At 35.3% G+C, this 25841-nt stretch overlaps 1 protein-coding gene across 2 annotated transcripts; it reads right to left on the bottom strand.

The window, feature by feature from the left end:
* Positions 1-1996: 1996 nt before the first annotated feature.
* On the bottom strand, positions 1997-15277 carry Art8 (Arginine methyltransferase 8). Of its 2 annotated transcripts, none has more exons than XM_074138541.1 (7): positions 15072-15277; positions 11677-11791; positions 9840-9964; positions 6882-7015; positions 6176-6419; positions 3524-3744; positions 1997-3095 (listed from the first exon to the last, which is right to left on the bottom strand). In XM_074138541.1, the coding sequence occupies exons 2-7, from the start codon at positions 11696-11698 to the stop codon at positions 2942-2944; spliced, it is 900 nt and encodes a 299-aa protein (XP_073994642.1). In that variant the 5' UTR covers positions 11699-11791; positions 15072-15277; the 3' UTR covers positions 1997-2941. The 2 variants fall into 2 exon arrangements, with proteins under 2 accessions (XP_073994642.1, XP_073994641.1); XM_074138540.1 differs by lacking the exon at positions 15072-15277 and adding an exon at positions 12819-13045.
* Between the last annotated feature and the right edge of the window lie 10564 nt (positions 15278-25841).

The raw sequence follows: 25841 nt of genomic DNA, 5'->3' as shown, positions 1-25841 counted from the left end.
CTTTCAATTATATCTCGAAAAGAGATTAAAAAAAAAAAAAATTCAATACATTTTCTTGAACATATTTTGTTGGCATATTCAAAAACTTGAACCTGAAGTTATAATTTGGAGATTCATCATATCCTATACATTCAAATGCAAAATAATAAAAGAAGAAACGAGTACCTTCTTTTGATGTGGCGTAGCTTCCTATTTTAAATTACAAAATGCAGCTTTGCCCGACTTTTTTTATATGCTCTCTAGAGTAATGAAAGCATAATATTCTTGAGTTACCCAATCAATAACTAAATATAATGGTAATATTTGATAAGGATGACAAGTTTATCTTTCTATCTTAGTACCTAGTTAATACCAGCGATAAGATCCAGAAAGAAATCAATATAATAATGTTTTGTGCGTTTTGCTTTAGATTAGCAAATTATTATTATAAAGCAGCTGATCGACAGAAGCGAAAAGAACATATAATTGAGTCTTGGACTTTGATTTATATATATACAGGGTGTCCCAAGCTATATGGATAAAGACTTTTTCTCGGAAACTAAGATAGCTAAAAAAAAAAAAACTAAAAAATACGTGTCCCTTAGTTTTTTGTTAGAAATTCAAATTTAATTTGTAAATTTTTTTTCTTTGCTTCCAGAAGCGAGATACAGGCACCAACTTCATTTTTTCAAATGGAGAGGTGTGGTTTTTATTTAAGAAATAGATTCCTTGATTTTTTTGAAGAAAAATTTACTTGAACGGTTTTTTCTGTGAGCGATATTTTCCAAGTTATGAATGAAAACATGATTCTTATAAAAAATTTCAAAATGATATTATAACGGTTTTTTGATTGAATAAGAAGAAAAGTACTATTTTATTATAAATTTTACTCCTCATTAATTTTACAGATCATGCTCGAAATGTCCTCCACCATTAGAGATGCATAGACATGCTCTTTCCTGCAAATAGGGAAAAAATTATTTTAAAAAATTTAAATAGTATTTTTCCTAGAAATAATTACCAAAAACGATTGGCTAATCTCATTGGCGAACGGGATGTGTGAAGTAGGCGGACTGTAGCTGATGACGTATAACACCGTAAGCCACTCCCTCACCAATAAAAGCACAGTTATCCAGTACATAAAATGGTGCACTTTCACTTTTATTCAATGATCTAGATTTTACTTTCTTTTACTTCAGGAAAATATTTCGTTAACTTTTTTGATTCTGCATTACACTAGAAGTATGAAACCGGAAATATAATAGAGCATGTCTATGCATCTCTAACGGCGGAGGCCATTTCGAGCATGAGCTGTAATATTAATGTGGAGTAAAATTTATAATAAAATAGTACTTTTCTTCTTATTTAATCAAAAAATCAGTATATCATTTTGAAATTTCTTATATGAATCATGTTTTCATTCATAACTTGTAAAATATCGCTCACAGAAAAAAACCGTTCAAGTAAATTTTTCTTAAAAAAATCAAGGAATCTATTTCTTAAATAAAAACCACACTTCCACATTTGAAAAAATGAAGTTGGTGCCTGTATCTCACTTCTGGAAGCGCCGAAAAAAATTTACAAATTAAATTTGAATTTCTAACAGTTTTTTTCTATCTTAGTTTTCGAGAAAAAGTCGTTATCCATATAGCTTGGGACACCCTGTATGTATGTGTATACTGTATGTATGTATGTATGTATATATATATATATATATATATATATAAATCAAAGTCCAAGACTCAATTATATTGGAGGAAGTGCACATTTCTTAGTTTTTTTAACTAATTTACAACTTTTTCGTTTAAGCTAATCCTAAACGTCACTTGATTGAAAAATATTCTTTTTCCTTTGGCCCTTGAAGAGCCTTGGCCTCCTTTAGCAGACAGTCCCAACCATCTCTGTCCGAGGCTTTTTTTCTCCACTGTCTGACGCCACCCATCTTCTGCAGATCCGCCTTCACATACTGCTGCCAATGCAACCTTTGTCCGACCTCTAGGCCTTCTACCTCCTGGGAGCCCTTCATAGAACTTTTAACATTCATTCTGCGGAGGTGACCCAACCTGCGCAACCTTCCCACTTTTATGGCAGCCACAAATCTCTTCTTTATAGAGCTGATACAATTCAGCATTTTTAAGAGACGGTACACGCCGTTCTCAAACTACTGGGCCATAAATACACTTCAAAACCTTCCTCACCCAGCAGTTTATCATCAGCTGCAGTCAACACCCAATAATGTACTTTTTAAATCGTAGGCGCTTAAATGGAGACCAAAACTTAGTAAAAAGTCATTTTATGGTGAATTTGAGCAATTTATGATTAAATTTGCTTTAGCTCCAAATCTTTAAAAATTATTGGAAATACATTCTTCTAATAGATTCTAATTTTGCGCAACCTGCGTCGTAGACAATTTTTGGACCGAATAACATTAACTCCAACGACGAACCATAGCTAATGAAAATTATGTAATTACTTGTACCTTCTTAAATTTCTGTCATTCAAGCTGTCTTGGATGAGCTTTCACACAAAAAACATTCCATACAAGCGCCCCCTAGTGGCGGCCATTTGATCTCCACATGTGCTCACCTTTTTTATGCCATTCGTTAAGGTTGCACTCTAAAGCAAAAAAAAAAGAAAAAAAGACAAACTAAAAGTTAACATTAAGGAACTAATAAACTTGCTTATATAAACAAAAGTTACATATTTATATATTAATACAAAATATTGTATATAAAATTATCTTTTCCTTGCTGAAATCACTAAAAACTATGATCAACAGCATATTTGACTGCATCTTCCACATTAATAAAAATTATTCTTACAAAACTTCAATCTGATAATATTGAAAAAAGTCCACATATTTTGCTTGTTGAGAAACAAAATAGAACTTACAATAAAAATTGCACACAAAAATATTTTATCACAAAATCTTTTTTATTTATTTTTTTTTTAAGTAGAAAAATTATTCAGAAGTTGGTGAGGGAGGTTCTTCCTTAATTTGCACACTACTTTGTACAAAAAAAGCATTAGCAACTTGGCACTTTGAAAAATAGCAAGTACATGGTATATCGTGTTCTTCTTCTTCAGCATCTAACATAGTTAGCGACATGGTATACCTGCAATATAAAGTGATGACAGTAAAGTAAAAGAAGCTAGAGAAAATACAAAACAAAAATCATGAATATAGAAAGAAGATGGTATATACGACTAGTTAGTACACCAAGTTCAAACAAACGTATTTACGCTTTTTTGGAGTACTTTGCACAGTAAAAACTAACGACCAAAGAATCTGGTATGAACACTCACACGATTTTCTCTCGCTGAAACTATTAAATTTTAATTTACATTACAAAAAAGCAACATGGATATAATTTCCTTAATATAGTTCTAAAACATTCCAGCTAGCATACAGAGGAGACAGGGCCCCAGAAAACACCGTCATAACTATAAGTGCTCCGTAATAAATCAGCATCATTAAAAATGTAGCGTGTTTTACAAATGAATTACAGAATGAATGGAGATAAGAAAATCTAAAATTACTCACACTCTATCATTAGCTTTATTGATGGCGATCTCCGCTCCTATAGGAATGCCCGTGGTAACGTTTATTGGCTTAGGCAGTAATATTATAGTTTGTTTCCAATGGGTGTTGTGAGAGAATGGCGAAGTGGACAGCACAACACCGTTCTGAAATTCCACATCCCACCATATGCATATTCCTTCCACAATACCAGATTTATTGGTAACAAATACCGTCCGCATAACCTGTTAAATCAAACAAAATGTTCAATCAGAATTTATTAGCACAAAATAAATTACAAATATCACACACCGTTTTGTTAGAACACTTAAATAATTTGAATCACGAAGTTAAAACGAAATTTAGGTCTTGAATTCGTCTTGCAGCAGAATATGAGAGCACAAATTACACACATCTAATAACAAATAAATAACCACTTGCAATAATAATTCATTTCTAAATTATAATTAAATGCAGTACCTTTAATTGAGTACTTGTAAAACAATTTTATAATCAAATCATATCTTTATTTTCCGCCGACGGTCATTGACCATGGCAGATGTCTTTATAATTATTTTGTACACCCAGGAATGTATTTTATTTTTATTTTAATAAATAAAGACTGTATAAATAAAATATCTTTATTTTATATTACATTTATATAACATTTTGGAGAAAACATCTAGATTAAGAATGTAATTGAATGAAACTACATTAACATTTAATATTAATACACTAGATTACCTATTATTAATTGCATGGGTGCTACACTTTACTGAACAAATATTTTATGCATAAAAGTCTTCGACATCTAATACATTCTAAAAAATATGATACTAGAAATATGAATGAAATGTTGGGTATTTGCTGATTTGTGTACCTTTTGTCGTTTAACCAACCCTTATACTTGACTTTTTAAACTGCTAGTTTTTTTAAGGAGATTTTTGTACCTTTTGGATAGATTTTTCTTTTTGTTCCTTGATTGGAACAAATTTATACATCTAATGATTTTTTTAAACATTCTAGTATCGGAAATAATTAGGCTAATTCACGCCAGATATAGAAGTTAGAAAGTTTTTATCAATACCTTGCGGATCTAGTCTTATCTTATTTAGTTCACAACAGTCTAATCTTACATACATTTGACACCAATTTAATAGATCCATCAAAGTAATACATGAATATTCTTCATTATCGTTATAACTTTAAAAATAATCGATAATACCATATTCCAAAATATTCCAAACCTTTAAAAGCCTATTTTGGAAAGTTTCTTATCTGGCTTACAGGTTTTCTTTACATTTTGGATAAGCAATACTTGGTAATGCTTTAATACTTAGTACCAAGTTAGTGGAAGGCAGATGTAGAATTTAAGGGTATCAAGTTAGTGGGAAAAAGATGAAGACTGAAGAAAAGTTAGGAGGGAGTGGTGGAAAGAAGATTCAGAATATGAGTAACATTATAGAGGAGTGGTACCAAGTTCTTAAGATAAAAATGTAAACTGAGAGAAAAGTTATGGGAGAGTGGTGAAAAGTTAGTTAAAAGATGTAGGATGAAAAAAAAACTGACACAAGTTATGGGGGAATGGTGGAAAGAAGATGGAGACTGGAGAAATGTTATGGGATTAAGTGATGAATAATTAGAACCCATTAACAGGGATAAGAGCAGTAAGATAAATTTTGATAACATTACTTCCTCTTAAGGATGTAAGAGAAAACAAGCTGTGATCACAAAGACTTCTTCTAAAGACACGAAAGAAAAATTATTTGCAATTACAGTTCTGTTCTACTCTTTAAAAGGGCAAAGAGAATTTAAACTACGAATACATCATGAATGCAACACTTCCAATTAGTAGGTGTAAGAGCGGGATAGCACTTAAATGTCATGCATTCTAAATTCTTCATCTTACCTAATTTGATTAAAGACGAACGAAGATTTACAGAGATATGATTAATAACCGTTTAAAACGGGGCTTTATTTAAGTGGGGCAAACTCCTCTCTTAAATATATACCATCGAGACCCCAAAAAGCCATGTCTACCTAAAATTTCAAATTGAAAGACAATTCATTCATTAAAATCAGTTCATACGTCGTTAATTTGATTGCAGCACTCCCTCTTAGTAGGTATCAGAGCATGATAGCGCTTGAATGTTACATAGGGAAGCTTTAACCACCCCTACGTGCTAAATTTTATCAAAATCGGGTTAAGATTTATCGTTATAATATTAATTGTTTTATAGGGGCCTTACCCTCGTGGGGAAAACTTCTCTCTTAAAGATGCGAGACCTCTAAAATTCAAATACGTATACAAAAAATTTTGGAACAAATGACACTTTATTTACGAAAATAGGTTCACGGGACGGTAATTTTAAATGATTGCAAAACTACCCCCTCAGTAGGTGTAAGAGCAAAACGTCGCTTTAATGTTACGTAGGGGTGCCCTACTTACCCTTTCATCCTGCCAAATTTCATAACAATCATGAAAAGATTTGCAGAGTTGAAGCTTATATGTTATCACGCCACTACACTACCTAGCCAATGAAGTTACACTGTGGTTTGTACATGCTGTGTGTGTGTGTAACGAAGGCCATTAAATTTTTTAAATATTTTATTCTTCTCTAAGCATTCAATAAGACTATCTTAAGTAGGAAAAAATAACAAAATAATCTAGCTTACATTATTATGGACATCTTCGAGTGAAACTTTGTACATATCAAAAGTACAAAACTGTTTTGGTAGGCTTATTAATGACTCATAATTAAGCTGTTCTATATGTGGAAAACAGCCAGCCTCGGAACGGTAAACATTGGTGGCTGCTTCTAGATTGACATCGTGAACTCTGGTCCACTGGCTCGTTAACTGTGGCATGTCACAAAGTGCCACATATATAGTCGCTTTCTTAGGCAAAATTAAGGAGTCACTAAAAAAAAGACAAAATTTGGCATAAATACACTATTTTCCTCTTACTGCAATAAATTGAACTGTAATTTACAATTTTTTAAAGGCTCAATTATTCTAGCAAAAATAAGAGATGGGCAATACAGTAGGGAGTAAAATTGACTGGGTAAACAAATGAGTAGACCCTACTTTGTCTTTAATAGCATAAAACTTGTAACTTTTCCCATTTTATTCCCAGTAATATTAGCACCCAATCAGGCCTCAAATAACATTTAAATGACACTTTAGAAGGAAACATAATTAAGGTTAAACATAATAACCTTAAAGAGAATTTTCTTGAAAAAATGTGCCAATAAAATTTATGTATTCACTCTAACCCTCATACATTAGAATTGATTTTGTTTTTGGTTAGTATTGGTATTTTTAAAAATTGAATCGATCGCAGTACTTCCCTTTTTTAATGTAAGAGAGTAAAAATGCTTACCTGTTTAAAAAACGGCGTGCGTTTATAATGCTTTCTATCATGCTCTCATGGAGAAGATAATGCCCCATCCACTCACTAACAAGAACATCAACGTTTTCGGAAACTTCTACCGATTCCACTTCTCCATAAATTACCTAGTAACAATATAAATATGCAAGAATTAGTCTCCCCTTAACATTAGAGGCTAATTACAAAGGGAACTATATGAAAACCATCTCCAAGAAACTTACTTTCCAGCATTTTTAAAATGGAGTTATATAAATTTCTACAAATAAAGAAATCCTAAAAATCAGAACAATACAAAGAGAGCTCCCATGCGGAGGTCCCGGGTTCGAATCCAGCAGCTGACCCTTAGATTTTCTCTTCCTAGGAGCTTCTTACAGCTCACTGTCCGGTGATGGACAGTGTTGTCTGTAACGAGAGAACACTGTCCGGAGGCCGGCAGTGCACTGGAAAAAGCTTCGGGCGCTAATAACCTCAGCTGTTGATGCGCAAAAAAAAAAAAAATTACAAAGAGAGAAGTAAAGGTTTAAATTTTGAATGAAGTAAACTACCGCCAAAATAAAACATCCAATATCTCGATAACTATTATCACTAAAACATTACTATTAATGCCGATTATAGAGAAGAGTTTTCACTACAATTTGGTAAAGCAATCATTAAAATCGGAACAATACGAAAAGAGATATAGAGGGTTGAAATTTAAACGATTTGCATAACATCCAAAATGAAACCTTCAATATCTTAATAACTATTATCACTAAAAAATGGCTCTTAATACCGGTTATAGTGTACACTTTTCTCTACAATTCGGCAAGAAAACCAATAAAATAGGAACAATAAGAAATGAGATATAGACGATTGAAATTTGAATGATTTATAATACCTCCAAATCGTAACCTTCAATATCTCGATAACTATTATCACTAAAACATTGCTAGTAATACCGGTTATAGAGCAAACTATTCTCTACAATTTGGTAAACAAATCATGAATATCAGAACAACACACAAAAATATATAAAGGTTTGGAATTTGAATCGTTTTCAAAACCACCAAAACGTGACCTTCAGTATCTCGATAACTATTGGCACTAAAACATTGTTATTAATATCTGTAATAGAGAAGACTTTTCTCTACAATTTGGTAAAGAAATAATTAAAATCGGAACCATACGAAAAAAGATATAGAGGTTTGTATAAAAGAGATATAAATATTTGAAATTTGAACCGTTTACAATACCTCCAAAGTGTAACCTTTAATATCTCAATAACTATTATCACTAAAACATTGCTATTAAACTCTCCTACTGGACAGTTTTAATTACTTAATTGTTAATTGTGCTACTTAACAGAGGTACAGAAAGAGACATCAGGCCAAATAAGATAACTATCGAGGTTCAAGATCGTTTATTATTCAAGGGGTGAGTGGAACCACTCCTTTAAATCACGTACTATCATACCAACTTTTAAGTGATGTGAATGGGAGTTTAGTTGAGCTAATAGATTGATAGAAAAATATTTAATAAGTTTGAACACATAGAAACCTCTATAATATGAGCGGATTAGAGCAATCGGGTGTCTGGAACTTATCATTCAGCACAACTGGAGTTTACCCACTTGGGCAGAGCTACAACATTCTATCCATCCCAGAAGTATTCTTCAGGTTTGTTGAAAACTGCGTCCCAATCCCTAGGGGGTTACGGAGGCGCGATCAGAACTAATCGGAGGATAGACCCTCTTCACTCATCCAACAAGTACACGCTTAAAGTTCAAACCTGCGGTTGAACAGCCAAACAAATCCTCTGATTAAAATAATTATTTCAAAAAAATACAAATATACTTATTTACTTAAATCACAAAAATAAACTTTCTTAAACTTATTAAAAAAATGCATAAAAAGAAATGAAAATTTTTGGAATAACTGTAGAGAAAAATATAAAAGAATTGAAAAACAGCTGGCTAGAATACTCTATAAACTCTAGGCCGGGCGATCACTGATTGATTAACGTTCAATGTACACAGCAGGTTTTTAAATTACAACTATACCAACCGTACAAGTCTTCCAATACATTTTAACGAATGAGGTGCTTCGGCTTATAGTGGGTTAGAAGCCGGGATGGCAGAATTGATAAAAAGGTGCTGAATCGGGTGGGTGTGGCCAATAATGCCTACGGTTTGATCAGGAATACTGTGGTCGGTAAAAGAGAGGTCTGCAAAAAAGTGAAAATGACCGCCTTCAAGACTGTCTACATACCTCTTCTTCAGTATGGGGTTTATGCTGGATAAGCATGCAAGCCGGATTACAGCTGCCGAAATGAGATTTCTCCGCCGGGTCGAAGGGAAAACTAAGCATGATAAAATTAGAAATGAAACAATAAGAAGCAGCTTAGAGGTACAACCTTTCGTAACCAAGTTGGAGAATCGGCAGTTGGGGTGGTTTGGCCACGTCTGCATGAGAAGAGAAGAGGAGAAGATTAGGTGCTTGATGGAGGCCAAATCAGAAGGCCGTAGACCAAGAGGCAGACCAAGATTGGGCTATTTGGATTACATCGGGCGATTGGCACAAAAGCGAGGTCAGACTAGGTCTTCTATCCAAAAATTGGCAAACAGCAGGGAAGAGTACATCCGTTGGTTAAAGGACTAAGTTATCTAAAGCTCGACGCTGAAAGGCATAAGAGCAAAGACAAAGAAGAAGAAGAAGAAGAATATATAAGTACGCTCGCTTAGTGTAAACACACCCATTAGCAGCGATAGATCCTTCTTTGCCCTTTCGGAAACATTTTTCTTAAAAGGCTGAAACTATTCTGTGCAAATGTATTCGATTGTAGCATCTTTAAAAAAATTACTTCAAGCAAACAATACGTTTCCGCTATTGCGAAGGCTCCAGGAGGAAAACAATGACCTTAGACTTTGACACGCCATGAATTAAAACATATATAAAATAAAACAGAAATTACCTCAACAATATCCTCCACCCCATTGTCCCGTACAACTGCTTTTAAAATAGGGATAAGCTTGGGGGATGCTTCCACTGCGTAAACTTTCTTTGCTCCTGCTTGGGCACAAAATATGGACAAAATTCCTAGCAAACAAAAAGTAAAAAATAATTTAATTATAGTTATTTATTAAATATAACGTAATCCAATCTTAAAAGGAAGTGTGCATACCTTTAATTATATTCTATTTTGAATTTTCTTATTAGCCAGTGATACACAGAACGGAAAATAGCTGGAAGTTCTACTTTCATACTTTGCTTACAATTCATAGAGAGAGCGCCACGACAATAAGCCCTAACTTTTTTCTTCACTTCTGTGGCCTAGAAAGAGTGGTGGAGGCGGGGGATATCTCTAGCAGTAGCTGGACATGACAAATCGTGTACCAAATTTTTTAATATTCTGTTTTGGTGTTAACGGAGCAGGTTTCACCAAAGCAGGTTAGTGTTTTGGATTATTCTAGCAAGGCTAATTTTGGCCTCGAGTGTTAATTCTATGTTAAGCAAAAAAAATCCGTTATGCTTTTACCCAAAGGTGATGCATAGAAGCATAAATTATGTCCACTAGCCACTACTGTTGGAGATAAATTACATACCTTCAAGCAGTTCCACTAGTATTTAGCGGTGGCACTCTACCCGAACTTAAATCTCAAATCAGACAACCCAGAAGATTTCTCCACTCGGACTTATCAATTCAGAGCGCACTGTATACTGTGGAAGGTGTAAGACAAAACGGCGTGTAATGAATTGGTAAGTGGGAAATTCTCAGATCAAATACCGTGTGCTACTAATTGTAAAAAAAAATGTAGTCTGTGTTTCAACCCCCCCCCCCTGCCAATGACACCTAATTGCTAGTTGGATGGTAATCCCCGCCTGAAAAAGTAGGAGTTACTTACTTAACTTTACCTTTTATTTTACATAAATGTATGAAGGGCTGTCATTTTTTATTTGCAACATTTTCTGGAAAAGTCAATTTGAAGGGTTTCTGGGGGCGATGTCATGATTCTCTCTCCTCTAAAGTGCCATTTTAATATACCACATGTTACTAACAACTGTTTAAGGTCAATATTAATAACAGTCAAAACCCACTGCGACCTTTCCAGATCTGCTTTGTTCCTCTTACTTCTGCCAGGTTAGTGCTGAAGTCAAGAGCTATCAGACAGGATAACGCCCATGTGATTCCGATATTTCCTGCCGAGGAAATACTGACCATATATCTTCCTATTGCGATGTAACAGAAAACTTAATCATGGGCTTAGAATACCTACTCAGAGTAGGTCTTTGGCCTGCCCCAGTACCCTCAGAAGTCCTCGCTAATCCGAATACAACAAGGGTGTATATTCTTTGATACCAGAAAGAGCAGATTCACCCTACATTTCATCCTGGTCTTAACTCCGGAACAAATTCTCAACGAAACTGTATTTCTAAAAGAATCCATCTCATCAGAAGTTCCAATGAGAGGAACTGGCATTTTGGGATAAAAATTCTTTGCCAGTGCACAACTTCCCACTTCCCTTGATGCTATGACTTTTGTTACTTTGGTCTAGTTCTTTTTATAATGAAACTATTTGATAAGGAAATAGGAGAAGCTGGGATGTCGCAATTCTATAAAAAATAAATTTTTACAGTGGGGAATCCATCTAATGTTAAAGGACACAACTCATTTAGTAAAAACTCTGAGCTTAAAGGAAATTTGTAAATGAAAGCTGTAGTAATAGGTATCCGTGGAATGTTCTAAATTTTAAATCTATAAATAGTTGATCGATATTTGAATCATAATCTTTGAAGGATGAAATACATACCAGTCCCGGCGCCCACATCCATAACAATTTTATCCTTCAAGTGGTCTTTGTTTTCAAAAATTGCTCGCCAGTAAGCATCATTCCTGGCTTGGTCGAGTAGAAGAGTTTTGTGGATCTAAAACAAAAAGAAACCATATGTCAATGTTTTTAATGGAGGCTTTTTTTAAAAAAATTTGAAGGCGCGTTCATTTCTGAGAAGTCATTGGATCTCGGAGCCTGTCAGTCATGGTACTGCCAGTCACATTTTCATCACAAGACAGTAAATTGATACTCTTTAAGAAGAGAACAAAAACTCAAGCTATTCTTATGCAAAATCTTTTATTAAATTGTTATCAAAAACTGAGCAGAAAGTTATGTCACAACATTTTTTATTCAGTAACTAATGTAAAGTGTTGATGACTTGCTACTCCTAATTAGTCCACTCGTCTTGCAACTAAACAACATCAGAATCATTTACTTAGTGTGGTGGCAAAGTGAAAGAAGGTTCAAAAGTGGAAGTGGAAACCCAATGACTGGAATCTCTGAAGATGGATAAAATTAGAAACCAGTTAGAAAGACTAGCATGTTGTAACAAATGAAATCATTGACATGGTCCAACATTGGGGATCCGTCAAAGTTTGCGACATATGTATATAATTAATTTTACAACGTACTTACCTAATTTAAGTGGAAGACGAAAATCAATTTAATGCCCGGCGCTGGTTTGAAAAAAACAACTAGTAGTGATAATACCTTAGAAAGAAAGGCAGATAAACACGAGATGTAAAATAGTGCTACAAGGGCTTGCACTTCAACCAACACAAAAATGCATTGAGTAATAACATCACGAATCGTACCTGATGTACTAACCATGAATGTACAACTAGGCAGAATTTGCGTTCCATTGCACAATCTTTGCCAGAAAAAATAAAACAACTTCATGGAAGAGCTAGAGTTTCTTTCAAAAGTGGTAGAAAAATTGGTCCCTCACAAAAGTGCTTTCATTTAAACATAAGTAAAAAATTTATTTTTTAAAGAAAGATTATGTAGTCCACGTTTGTTCTTTATTTCTTGCCTTGTTTGTTACTTTCTCCAAACAATTTTTACTGAAAATATAGGTTCATAAAACTAATAAGTAAATAAAAGTTTATAATTCAACTTACATTCAGATCTCCGTAACTTTGAAAAAACATATTTACATCTTCTTCATACATTATGCCTTCTAGTTAAATGTTACAATATTTAGTAATTTTGAATTAGTAAAACAACTAAAACGATAAATTGGAAAAGGCTAAAATTTGAACTGTAAACGATTTATAATAGTAAATGAAATTGCATTTGAAGCACACGTTAACATCAGTAGACTCGGCTCCAAACAATGTGTCATATGTTTTCTCACAAATATCGATGTTTTAGATTAATATCGAAAAAGGTTTATTTTCTGAAGAATTAAAACTGTACGGCAGGACAGTTGTATAAGGGTTGATCGTCAAAAAGTGCACGAAAAAGCGTAACGTTGAAAAACACCCTACTTTGATAATTTTTTTCTCTTTTTCTATAAAAAATAAAATTCCCAAATTTTCTTTAAAATATAGGGAAAATCCTTCTTTATAACTGTAATTTTTTTGCAACAACACAGATGAAATAGATTTCGAGAAAAAAGTTGCCGAAAATGAGCAAAAACGGCATTTTCAGAAATTGTTCTTGTTCTTGTTGTTCTTACCTTTTTTGTAAACAACGTATCGCCTAAACGCGCGAACCGATTTTCATGAATGAGGTGTGATTCGATTCGGAATTTTATGTAGATGTGCCTTTTGGGGGTCTCGACGCTGTATATCAAATGGGGGAGCAGTTAGCCCCATGTATATAAGGCCCCCTTCAACATTATTATTACTAATTACTCTGTAAATCTTGGCCAGATTTTTATAAAAATTGGTAGGATGAAAGGGTTAGGACTCCTCTACATAACATTAAAGCGACGATCTGCTCTTACACCTGTTAAGGGGAAGTACAGCAATCGTTTCAAATTATCGACGCGTGAACCGATTTTCATGAATGAAATGTCATTCGAATCGAAATCTTGTACAGATTTGCACTTAAGTCTCGACGCTGTGCCACTTAAGAAGGGGAGTTTGCCCCACGCTAGTAAGGCCCACTCTAAAAGTATTATTACTATTACTTCTATAACACTTAGTCCGGTTTGATAAAGTTTAGCACGAAGAAGTGGTAAAAGCAAAGCGTGGGTGTCCAGAGTTTTGGCTTGCCTATTCGTTGATTGTGCCCAGTTTGAACAGATTCTTTAAAAAAAATAACGTAATTTTGACAGTAAACTGAAATTTGTTTTTCCTATTTTAAATTAACATAACTTTTGAAAAACCTAACCGATTTCAAAAAATTTTTATTGTTAATTTTGGAAGCTCAAATACTATAAAAATATGCAAAAAAAAAACCATACGTGACTCTAAAGTGCTACTATGCTCTTACACCTACTAAGAGGAAGTATTGTAATCGTTTAAATTATCGACGCGTGAACTGATTTACGTCAATTGTCGAATTGTCATTCGATTCGATATTTTATGAGAATAAAGCTTTTGTGGATCTCAAGTTTTCATTAGAAACGGAGTTTGTACCACTTAAGTAAGGCTCGCCTTAATAATCAATAATTACGACCAAGTTTGATAAATTTTGGCAGGAAGAAGTTGTTAGACGAATTGAAGATTCAAATTTTGTTCTAACTTCGTGATTCAAATTTAAATAGTAATCTGAACTACCTTCGCCTTTTTTTTTTATTTTAATGTGCATGTGTAAGTGATTACACAGAATAAAGGGCATAATAGAGATAAATCAGAAAAATAATGTGGAATAGAGTTAAAATAAGCTTCTATTTAGTTATGATGAAGAAATATACATTTTATTATTATTTTCACAAAAAAATTATTATAAATGAAGTGGCCAGAATAAGGGTCCGTGAGATCTAATAAATTCTAAAAATATTAATGGAAAGTTAATAAGTAAAATTTCTTAAATGATATCAATGAAGTATTAATGAAACGTTGGTTACTTGCTGATTTGTGTACCTTTGGGCGTTTAATCAACCCTTATACTTAACATTTTAAACTGTAAGTTTTTGTTAAAGATATGTTAATGAAGTAAAAACCTTCGAACAATAAAAGATTTAAAATATTCTGCACGATGCGTTAAAACAAAAATTTATATTATGATTTTAATTTATGGATAACAGGAGGTGCAGGTGTGGACCCTTCTGAGCAAAATTAAATTTTCGTTTTATTTGCTACTTTTTTTTTGATGGGCATATAAGAGGGAGAGGTTCTGAGGGGAGATGGTATGCCTACCATGCAGAGAAATCATCACCAATGCAATGTAAGAAGCAAACAAATAAAATATTTTCTACCTACCTTTCTATAAATTAAATAAACATCGAAATGCTTCCGAATATTATTTTCATAAGAATTTTCCAAAATAATATCCTAATAAGTATAGAGTTGAAATTAATACAATTTGGACAAATAATTATTAAAGAATTTTAAAAACTGAACTGCTATAAAAAGGTAAAAAGAATTCTGGTATCTTCACTGCTGCACTGAAGAGTTCTAACTAAACAAAAAAGACGTTTAATTTTGTTATTGTTTAAAGTTCAGTTGTATGAAAGTACGAAGTATCACAGTCTAATAGTATAATAGAATTTTTTATACAATAACAGATTTTAGGATGTCGGTTTGAATTATTGAAAATGTAGATTATGAGGCTAAACAGGGTGACCAGAGTTATATGCTCCACCCACTTTTTTTTTAAACGGCGGGAAATTTGGAAAAAATAAAAAACACATATTTAATAATTTTTAGTCTAGTTTATTTTCAGTGATTGACCCATTTTTTAAACCCCTGTATCTCGAGATACAGCATCCAACTTTTGTTTTTCAAATGGAACGTTATAATTTTTTTTGCATATTTTTATAGTATTTGAGCTTCCAAAATTAACAATAAAAATTTTTTGAAATCGGTTAGGTTTTTCAAAAGTTATGGGAATTTAAAATATGAAAAACAAATTTCAGTTTACTGTCAAAATTACGTTATTTTTTTTTAAAGAATCTGTTCAAACTGGGCACAATCAACGAATAGGCAAGCCAAAACTCTGGTCACCCACGCTTTGCTTGTAGCAGCACTTATGGTGGCGAAATCAAGATCTAGGTAGGCTAGAGTTTCCCGCCGTTTAAAAAAAAAGTGGGTGGAGCATATAACTCTGGTCACCCTGTATATGGAGAACTTATTTTTGAGATTCAATGGTGGCTATTTATTATTGAGATTCCATTATTTGCTGTACCATTAATAAGTATGGTATGAACATATTATAATCTCTTCTAATTTATTACAGTAAACATAAGAATGACGCGAATTTGAATATAAATTCTAAGTTAAAGAAAATTTAATGTGGTGAACTGTAGTATAATCACATTTTTTTAGAAAGAAAATTACTACAAATTTTAGTAATAAATTAATTCAATTTATTCTGACGAGCTACCAATCAAGAGCCTTGGCCATCCATCTTCAGGGCAATATCCATACGCGTACACATATTTTTGTTTTGTATAAGTAGCACATAAATTTTTTATTTATTTTTTTACAAGGAGTAAGAAGAAATTACTGCAATGATGCAGATTTCAATTTTGAGTTTTCACGGTAATCATCCGTATTACGGTACCCTGAGTCAGAGAAAGAGGTTTTAAAAATTGGTCCGTTATTGTATCCCCCATAACTCAAAGAGAAAAAAAAACGTAGAAAGTACAAATTTGACAGTTCGCTAAGGTGCCACTGAGACATTTCAACAGCGTTTTGACAAAATAGGTCAACTAGAATTATCAGTCTATTGAATCGATTTTCCTATTTCTTTTTTTTTAATATTTACTTTCGTAAACGGCTCATAAGATTTTCCTGGAATATGTTACACTTACTTTGCAACAGTAGTTCTGTAACTTTCATATTACCAGAAAAAAATCGAGCACTTCTATACATGAGATAGTTGGGCTTAACTCTCAAGTGCCACTCAAGCAGGGACGGATTTTCCTATAGGCTAACTAGGCTTCAGCCTAGGGCCTCAAGATCAAGAGGGGCCTACATTCAAATTGTTAGCAACATTAAAATTACACCATTTTAAAAACATAACATTATATATTAGCACTTAACATATTGATATACATATATCACAGTAGTGATTTTTTTATTATTTCTCATGTAATTTACAAACTTAAAAATGGGAGGCGAAAGGGCCTTAAAAGTGGAATAGCCTAAGGCCTCTTTTCATCTAAATCAAGCCCTGGTCTTACACACCCTCTTTTCGCAGAAGTAACCTTAATCTACTTTCCCTAGAAAATGGTTCCAGATAAAAGTTACATATCTCGTACCCCGTAGGGAGAAGTGGACTAGCCACTTCTTCAGGGAACCTGGCATCCCTGCGGGTGTCCCAGCCTAACAACATGAACATTAACACCTCACACTACCGTTACATTTATACATTCACACATTACACTTAGGGCAATGTGGTGGTGCACCCCCACCTTAATCCTGAATCCTAAGCCTATCCCTCCTTCTATTCCGTCATTCCCCCTTTCCTATCTCTTATATCCCTACCCAAGCTGAGATGGGGACTCGTGTCGAGGCTGAATGCGTACAGGGTAGCAAAACATATGTGCGGGAACGATCACCTTGGGGCACCGGGCAAAACCCCATTGTATTGTAGCCTTCCTGTGGCAGTGGGGGTCGGCCACAGGCGACCGTTTATCCCCCACTTCTCGTGGGAATGAAATGGAAGGAAATAAAAATAAAAATACAAACTCAGAACTTCCAGCTGGTGGAGTTCCTCAGGTTTCTTTCCTCTCCAGAGGTGCTCTCATTGTTAATTGCGACAATGAGGTGTCACGACTCTGGTTGGAGAGAGTAGTCCCGGAGCTCCAGGTGGGAGAGGGAGCTAGGCTGAGGGTGGGCTTAGCCAGAATTATTATGAGGGCTGCTAAGGTTGCGGTGTGGATATCAGGAGCCCACTAAAGGGAAGCTAAGCGGAGCTCAGCGGAAGAAGCTTGCCAGGCTTAAGGCCGCTGAGGATGGAAGGGAGTGGCTTCCCAACAACGTCTGGAGGGAAAGTAGGAGCGTGAAGATGTCCTCCAGTGTTGATCAACATTCGGTAGAGCGGGGTGTGGCTCCTCTGGTCACCTCGGCTGGGGAAGGTGAGAGGAGGGAGGTGGGTGTTGATGTAACTCCCTCTCCCAAAACCCATCACGCCCTTAAGAGGCCCAGATCGGAGATTAGCACTCCGAGTAGAAGGTCTGAGAAGACGGCGGCGCGAGAGAGCAAGAGGGTGAGATTCCCAGAAAAGGAACTAACAGGCTCCTTTAGGGATGCACTCTCTGCTCTCAAGATGGCCGTCGTTCTTGACTCCTAACCGAACGACCTGCTTAGCACGGAGCAAGCAGATTTGTTACAGCTGAAGCTAGCTGAACAAATCTGCAAAAACCCTGGCGGTATAAGACCCCAGTTTAGGGGCTGCTTCCTCTCCAGAGGTGCTCTCATTGTTAATTGCGACAATGAGGTGTCACGACTCTGGTTGGAGAGAGTAGTCCCGGAGCTCCAGGTGGAAGAGGGAGCTAGGCTGAGAGTGGGCTTAGCCAGAATTATTATGAGGGCTGCTAAGGTTGCGGTGTGGATATCAGGAGCCCACAAAAACGCTTCTCCATCCGCGGTGCTGGAAAGTCTCAACGTACAGAACGAGGGACTTGAGACCGCGGATTGGAGAATAATTAATAGGAAGGTCGAGCCCAGGGGACAAACCCTTGTGTTCGACCTTTCGGAACAGGCCCTGAGCAGACTGAAGAGGTCCAATTTTGAACTACTTTTGGGCCTCGACATAATTAAGCTCAGGGTAGTTTCGAAGCCTATTAGAGGAGCTGCGGATAATGACCCCCCCCAAACTGTTGGAGGCTGCTGCAGGTGAACCTCCACCACAGTAGAGGGGCATCTGCAGCTCTAACACACTTCAGACATCGCCATAGTCCTCATTCAGGAACCCTGGCTAGTACGGGGGCGCGTGGCAGGACTTGGTGAGGCAAAAGGTAAGTTAGTTTATGATCGAAGCCTGGATAATCCCAGGACGTGTATTTACGTTAGGGAAGATATTACGTCTTTACTGCTGATGGAATTTTGTTACAGAGACCAGACCGCAGTGAAGACGAAACGACGTACGGAAGAAGAGGTCAAGGAAATTGTCGTGGCCTCGACCTATCTTCCATACGACTCAACAGTCCTTCCTCCCTCGGAGGAGATGCAACATCTGACTATCCAATGCAGGGAGAGAGGTCTGCAACTATTGATTGGGTGTGATGCTAACTCCCACAATGTGGTATGGGGCAGTTCAGGAACCAATCAAAGAGGTAAGCAACTTCTTGACTTCATTCTTTCTAACAATTTATATGTCATAAATGAAGGAGAAGAACCCACCTTCCATAATTCTATACGCAGGGGGGTTATTGACTGAACTGCCCCATACCATTGGGGACTAATTTTGTATCGACTCTGGTTAGGAATTGGCATGTTTCAAGGGTTCCCTCGCTTTCGGATCACATGTACTCGTATATTCGGTTCGACATAGGGTTTGACTGCAAGGAGGTGATTACTTACAGAAACCCCAGGAGGACGGACTGGGACTCGTACATACGGGATCTCGGGCGAAACATTAATACAGTCAGGAATAACTTTAGGACCCGGACGGACATTGATGACGCTGCTGAGAGGCTTCAGAGCGTTATCATGGAGGCTTTCCGGGCTAATTGTGCGGAGACAATTATGCATACGAAAAGGAAAGTAAGCTGGTGGAACAACCAGCTGATGGAGCTCCGCAGAAAAGTCCGGAAACTGTTTAATGCAGCAAAAAGAAGGGGTACATGGGAGGAGTACCGTAGGCCCTTACTTCTTATAATTTAGACATTCGTAAGGCTAAAAGAGATTCATGGAGAAAGCTTTGTGAAGAGGTAGAGATGACCTCGGTGGGAGCTAGACTCCATCGTATCATCTCCAAGAACCTAGGGTTCTCTGGGAACCATCAGGGATGAGGAAGGGGACTTCACAAAATCGGGGAGAGACACCTTGGAATGTAAGGAAAGTAAGCTGGTGGAACAACCAGCTGATGGAGCTCCGCAGAAAAGTCCGGAAACTGTTTAATGCAGCAAAAAGAAGGGGTACATGGGAGGAGTACCGTAGGCCCTTACTTCTTATAATTTAGACATTCGTAAGGCTAAAAGAGATTCATGGAGAAAGCTTTGTGAAGAGGGTTCATTTTCCTGAAACGAGAGTGGTCGTGGCTGGGCAGCACGATGGGGAAATCATAGTGCCTGACGGTGGTCGGAGCACTATGGAGAACTGGACTGCTGCCAAGGATTGTATCACCTTCAATAAGGTTGTGTGGGCGGTGAACCACTTCAAGCCCTTTAAATCCCCTGGACCTGATGGTATTTTCCCTGTATTCTTGCAGCAGGGAAAAGATATTAATACTCCTATTCTATGCAGGCTAATGAGGGCAAGTTTGGCCCTCGGTTATGTCCCACGGGCATGGAGGCCTGTAAAAGTTATCTTTATCCCCAAGCCTGGAAAGAGAACTCATACCCAGGCTAAGGATTTTAGACCAATTAGTCTATCATCTTTTTTGTTGAAGGTGCTAGAAAAACTGATTGACTTTCATATAAGGGAGGTAGCTTTAAAGCTACGACCCCTGCATGTCAATCAGCATGCCTACCAGATAGGCAAATCCTGTGAAACAGCCCTCCATTGCTTAGTTAAGGAGCTGGAGGCCTCTGTGTTTTGCAAGGAGACAGCGTTGGGGGTGTTTCTGGATATTGAGGGAGCGTTCAGCAACACTTCCTACGGTTCTATTTCCTTGGCGATGGAAAAGCATGGTATAGACTCCACAATCACAAGGTGGATTGGTAGCATGCTAATGTCAAGGAGAATTACAGCGACTCTTTTTGGGGAATCACTGGTGATAACGACCGTTAGGGGATGTCCGCAGGGAGGAGTTTTATCTCCGCTCCTGTGGTGTATGGTCGTAAACCATCTAATTGAGATGTTAGACCTCCGTGGGTTCACGGTCCTTGGCTACGCGGATGATATTTCCGTGGTAGGCACGAGATTATCGTCGCTGAACTCATGCAGGAAGCACTCAAAATTATAGAAAGATGGTGCAGAAGAGTGGATCTCTCTGTGAACCCTTCTAAAACTACTCTGGTACCCTTTACTGGGAGAAGGGACAAGGAGAGCTACAGAAATCTTCGATTTTTTGATAAAATTCTGGATGTGTCAGGTGAAGTTAAGTATCTCAGCATTATCCTGGACTCTGGACTCACTTGGAAGGCACATCTGGATAAAGTTACACTCAAAGCTAAACAGGCTTTGTGTGGCATAACTAGGACCTGTGGGAAAACTTGGGGTCTCCGCCAAAAAATGACCCACTGGCTCTATAGAAGGACATTCATACCTATTATCACTTATGGAGCGGTGGTGTGGCGGAGAAAGACCGAGCAACAGACGGCCATAAAGGCTCTTGCTAGAGTACAAAGGTTGGCCTGTATGTTAATTACAGGGGCCTTTAGTAGTGCCCCTACTGCTGCGCTGGAGGTACTGCTGGGGTTGCCTCCGCTTCAGTTTGTTATTCATGCGGAGGCAAAGGCTGGCGCATATAGACTACAGAGAAATGGACAATGGAGGCGCATTAGCTCCTCTATTGGACATATGAATATTACAGACAAGGTCGACTCAATTCCGGTCATAGACATGGTTGGGGACAGTGTCTGTCCTAAACACAGTTTTGAGACTCCATTTCAAGTAATCCTTAGATCGAGGACTGAATAGAGGGTAAACTGGACAGAACAGTGCCAGAAGGAAGCCATGTGGTATACAGATGGCTCCAAGATGGCCTGCGGGACCGGAGCTGGAGTGTATGGGGCTATCTAACATCTGTATGGGGAAATATTTAACATCAAATATCACAAAAACTGCTCGATGGATTTCGTTTAGATATCACCTGTACATGGAGACAACAATTGCCTATAATTGTATACAATTTCGTAAAAATCTATCGAGTAGATAACGAGATATTTTGAGTTAAATTTTCGTTTCGTTAGAAAAAGTGTAATATTTAACTTTAAACATCTCAAAAACTACTCGATGGATTTGGTCTATATTTTACCTGTATAGGGAGACAACTGTTGTCTATAATTGTATACAATTTCGTAAAAATCTATCGAGTAAATAACGAGATATTTAGGGTTAAATTTTCGTTTCGTTTTAAACAGTGAATTCTTTAACATCAAATATCACAAAAACGGCTCGATCGATTTCGTTTACATTTCACCTGTATATGAAGACAACCTTTGTCTATAGTTGCATAAATATTCGCAAAAATCTGTCGAGAAGGAAACGATATATTTAGAGTGAAATTTTCATTTCGTTTGAAACACTGAAATGTTTATCTTCAAATATCTCAAAAACTACGCGATGGATTTTGTTAAGATTTCACCTGTATATGGAGACAACATTTGTCTACAATTGTATAAATATTCGTAAAAATCTGTCGAGAAGGAAACGAGATATATAGAGTTAAATTTTCACTTCATTTGAAACAGTAAAATCTTCAAACATCTCAAAAACTACTCGACGGATTTGGTTTATATTTCACCTGTATGTGGAGACAACTTCTGTCTATAATTGTATAAAAGTTCGCAAAAGTCTATCGCGTAGTTAAGGCGATATTTAGGTTTAAATTTTCGTTTCGTTTAAAACAGTGAAATATTTAACTTGAAACATCTCAAAAACTACTCGACGGATTTGGTATATATTTCACCTGTATATGGAGACAACTTCTGTCTATAATTGTATAAAAGTTCGTAAAAATCTATCGAGTAGTTAACGAGATATTTAGGTTTAAGTTTTCGTTTTGTTTCAAAAAGTGAAATATTTAACTTCAAATATCTCAAAAATAACTCAAAGGATTTGGTCTATATTTTACTTGTACATGGAGACCACATTTGTCTAAAATTGCATAAATATTCGCAAAAATCTTTTGAGAAGGAAACGAGATATTTAGAGTTAAATTTTCGTTTCGTTTCAAACTGTGAAATCTTTAACTTCAAATATCTCAAAAACTGCTTAATGGATTTCGTTTAGATTTCACCTGTATATAGAGACAACTGTTGTCTATCATTGTATAAAAGTTCGTAAAAATCTGTCGAACAGTTAACGAAATATTTAAAGCTAAATTTTCGTTTCGTTTGAAACACTGAAATATTAAACTTCAAATATCTGAAAAACTACGCAATGGATTTCGTTACGATTTCACCTGTACATGAAGACAACTATTGTCTATAATTGTTTAACTTCAAATATCTCAAAAACTGCTAAATAGATTTCGTTTAGATTTCACCTCTATGTAGAGACAACTGTTGTCTATCATTGTATAGAAGTGCGTAAAAATCTGTCAAGTAGTTAACCAGATATTTAAAGTTAAATTTTCGTTTGGTTTAAAACAGTAAGATCTTTAACTTGAAACATCTCAAAAACTACTCGACGGATTTGGTTTATATTTCACCTGTATATGGAGACAACTTCTGTCAATAACTGTGTAAAGGTTCGTTAAAATCTATCGAAAAGGAAACGAGATATTTAGAGTTAAATTTTCGTATCGTTTCAAACAGTGAAATCTTTAACTTCAAATGTCTCAAAAACTGCTTCTTAATGGATTTCGTTTAGTTTTCACCGGTATATAGAGACAACTGTTGCCTATCATTGTATAAAACTTCGTAAATATCTGTCGAGAAGGAAACGAGATATTTAGAGATAAATTTTCGTTTCGTTTGAAACAGTGAAATATTTAGATTCAAATATCTGAATAACTACGAGATGGATTTCGTTATGATTTCACATGTTAATGGAGACAACAATTGTATAAATATTCCTATAAATCTGTCGTGAAGGAAACGAGATATTTAGAGTTAAATTTTCGTTTCGTTTGAAACAGTAAAATATTTAACTTCCAACATCTCAAAAACTACTCGACGGATTTGGTATATATTTCACCTGTATATGGAGACAACTTCTGTCTATAATTGTATAAAAGTTCGTAAAAATCTATCGAGTAGTTAACGCGATATTTAGGTTTACGTTTTCGTTTTGTTTCAAAAAGTGAAATCTTTAACTTCAAATATCTGAAAAACTACGCAATGGATTTCGTTACGATTTCACCTGGATATAGAGACAACTGTTGTCTATCATTGTATAGAAGTGCGTAACAATCTGTCAAGTAGTTAAAAAGATATTTAAAGTTAAATTTTCATTTCGTTTTAAACAGTGAAATCTTTAACTTCAAATATCTCAAAAACTGCTTAATGGATTTCGTTTAGATTTCACCTGTATATAGAGACAACTGTTGTCTATCATTGTATAGAAGTGCGTAACAATCTGTCAAGTAGTTAAAGAGATATTTAAAGTTAAATATTCATTTCGTTTTAAACAGTTAAAACTTAACCTTCTAATATCTGAATAACTACGCGATGGATTTCGTTAAGATTTCACCTGTACATGGAGACAACTATTGTCTATAATTGTATAAACATTCGTTAAATTCTAACGAAAAGGTAACGAGATATTTAGGTTTAACTTTTCGTTTCGATTGAAATACTGAAATATTAAACTTCAAATATCTGAATAACTACGCGATGGATTTGGTCTATATTTCACTTGTACATGGAGACCACTTTTGTCTATAATTGCATAAATATTCGCAAAAATCTGTTGAGTAGGAAACGAGATATTTAGAGTTAAATTTTCGTTTCGTTTCAAACAGTGAAATATTTAACTTCAAATATCTCAAAAACTACTTAATAGATTTCGTTTAGATTTCACCTCTATGTAGAGACAACTGTTGTCTATCATTGTATAGAAGTGCGTAAAAATCTGTCAAGTAGTTAACGAGATATTTAAAGTTAAATTTTCATTTCGTTTTAAACAGTAAAAATTTTAACTTCAAATATCTCAAAAACTGCTTAATAGATTTCGATTAGATTTCACCTGTATATAGAGACAACTGTTGTCTATCATTGTATAGAAGTGCGAAAAATCTATCGAGTAAATAACGAGATATTTAGGGTTAAATTTTCGTTTCGTTTTAAACAGTGAATTCTTTAACATCAAATATCACAAAAACGGCTCGATCGATTTCGTTTACATTTCACCTGTATATGAAGACAACCTTTGTCTATAGTTGCATAAATATTCGCAAAAATCTGTCGAGAAGGAAACGATATATTTAAAGTGAAATTTTCATTTCGTTTGAAACATTGAAATGTTTATCTTCAAATATCTCAAAAACTACGCGATGGATTTTGTTAAGATTTCACCTGTATATGGAGACAACATTTGTCTACAATTGTATAAATATTCGTAAAAATCTGTCGAGAAGGAAACGAGATATATAGAGTTAAATTTTCACTTCATTTGAAACAGTAAAATCTTCAAACATCTCAAAAACTACTCGACGGATTTGGTTTATATTTCACCTGTATGTGGAGACAACTTCTGTCTATAATTGTATAAAAGTTCGCAAAAGTCTATCGCGTAGTTAAGGCGATATTTAGGTTTAAATTTTCGTTTCGTTTAAAACAGTGAAATATTTAACTTGAAACATCTCAAAAACTACTCGACGGATTTGGTATATATTTCACCTGTATATGGAGACAACTTCTGTCTATAATTGTATAAAAGTTCGTAAAAATCTATCGAGTAGTTAACGAGATATTTAGGTTTAAGTTTTCGTTTTGTTTCAAAAAGTGAAATATTTAACTTCAAATATCTCAAAAATAACTCAAAGGATTTGGTCTATATTTTACTTGTACATGGAGACCACATTTGTCTAAAATTGCATAAATATTCGCAAAAATCTTTTGAGAAGGAAACGAGATATTTAGAGTTAAATTTTCGTTTCGTTTCAAACTGTGAAATCTTTAACTTCAAATATCTCAAAAACTGCTTAATGGATTTCGTTTAGATTTCACCTGTATATAGAGACAACTGTTGTCTATCATTGTATAAAAGTTCGTAAAAATCTGTCGAACAGTTAACGAAATATTTAAAGCT

Source organism: Rhodnius prolixus, unplaced genomic scaffold (assembly GCF_049639745.1).
Source record: "Rhodnius prolixus isolate KJV_2025 unplaced genomic scaffold, Rpr scaffold_11, whole genome shotgun sequence".
Classification (NCBI taxonomy): domain Eukaryota; kingdom Metazoa; phylum Arthropoda; class Insecta; order Hemiptera; family Reduviidae; genus Rhodnius; species Rhodnius prolixus.
This window is presented reverse-complemented; position numbering and strand designations above follow the sequence as displayed.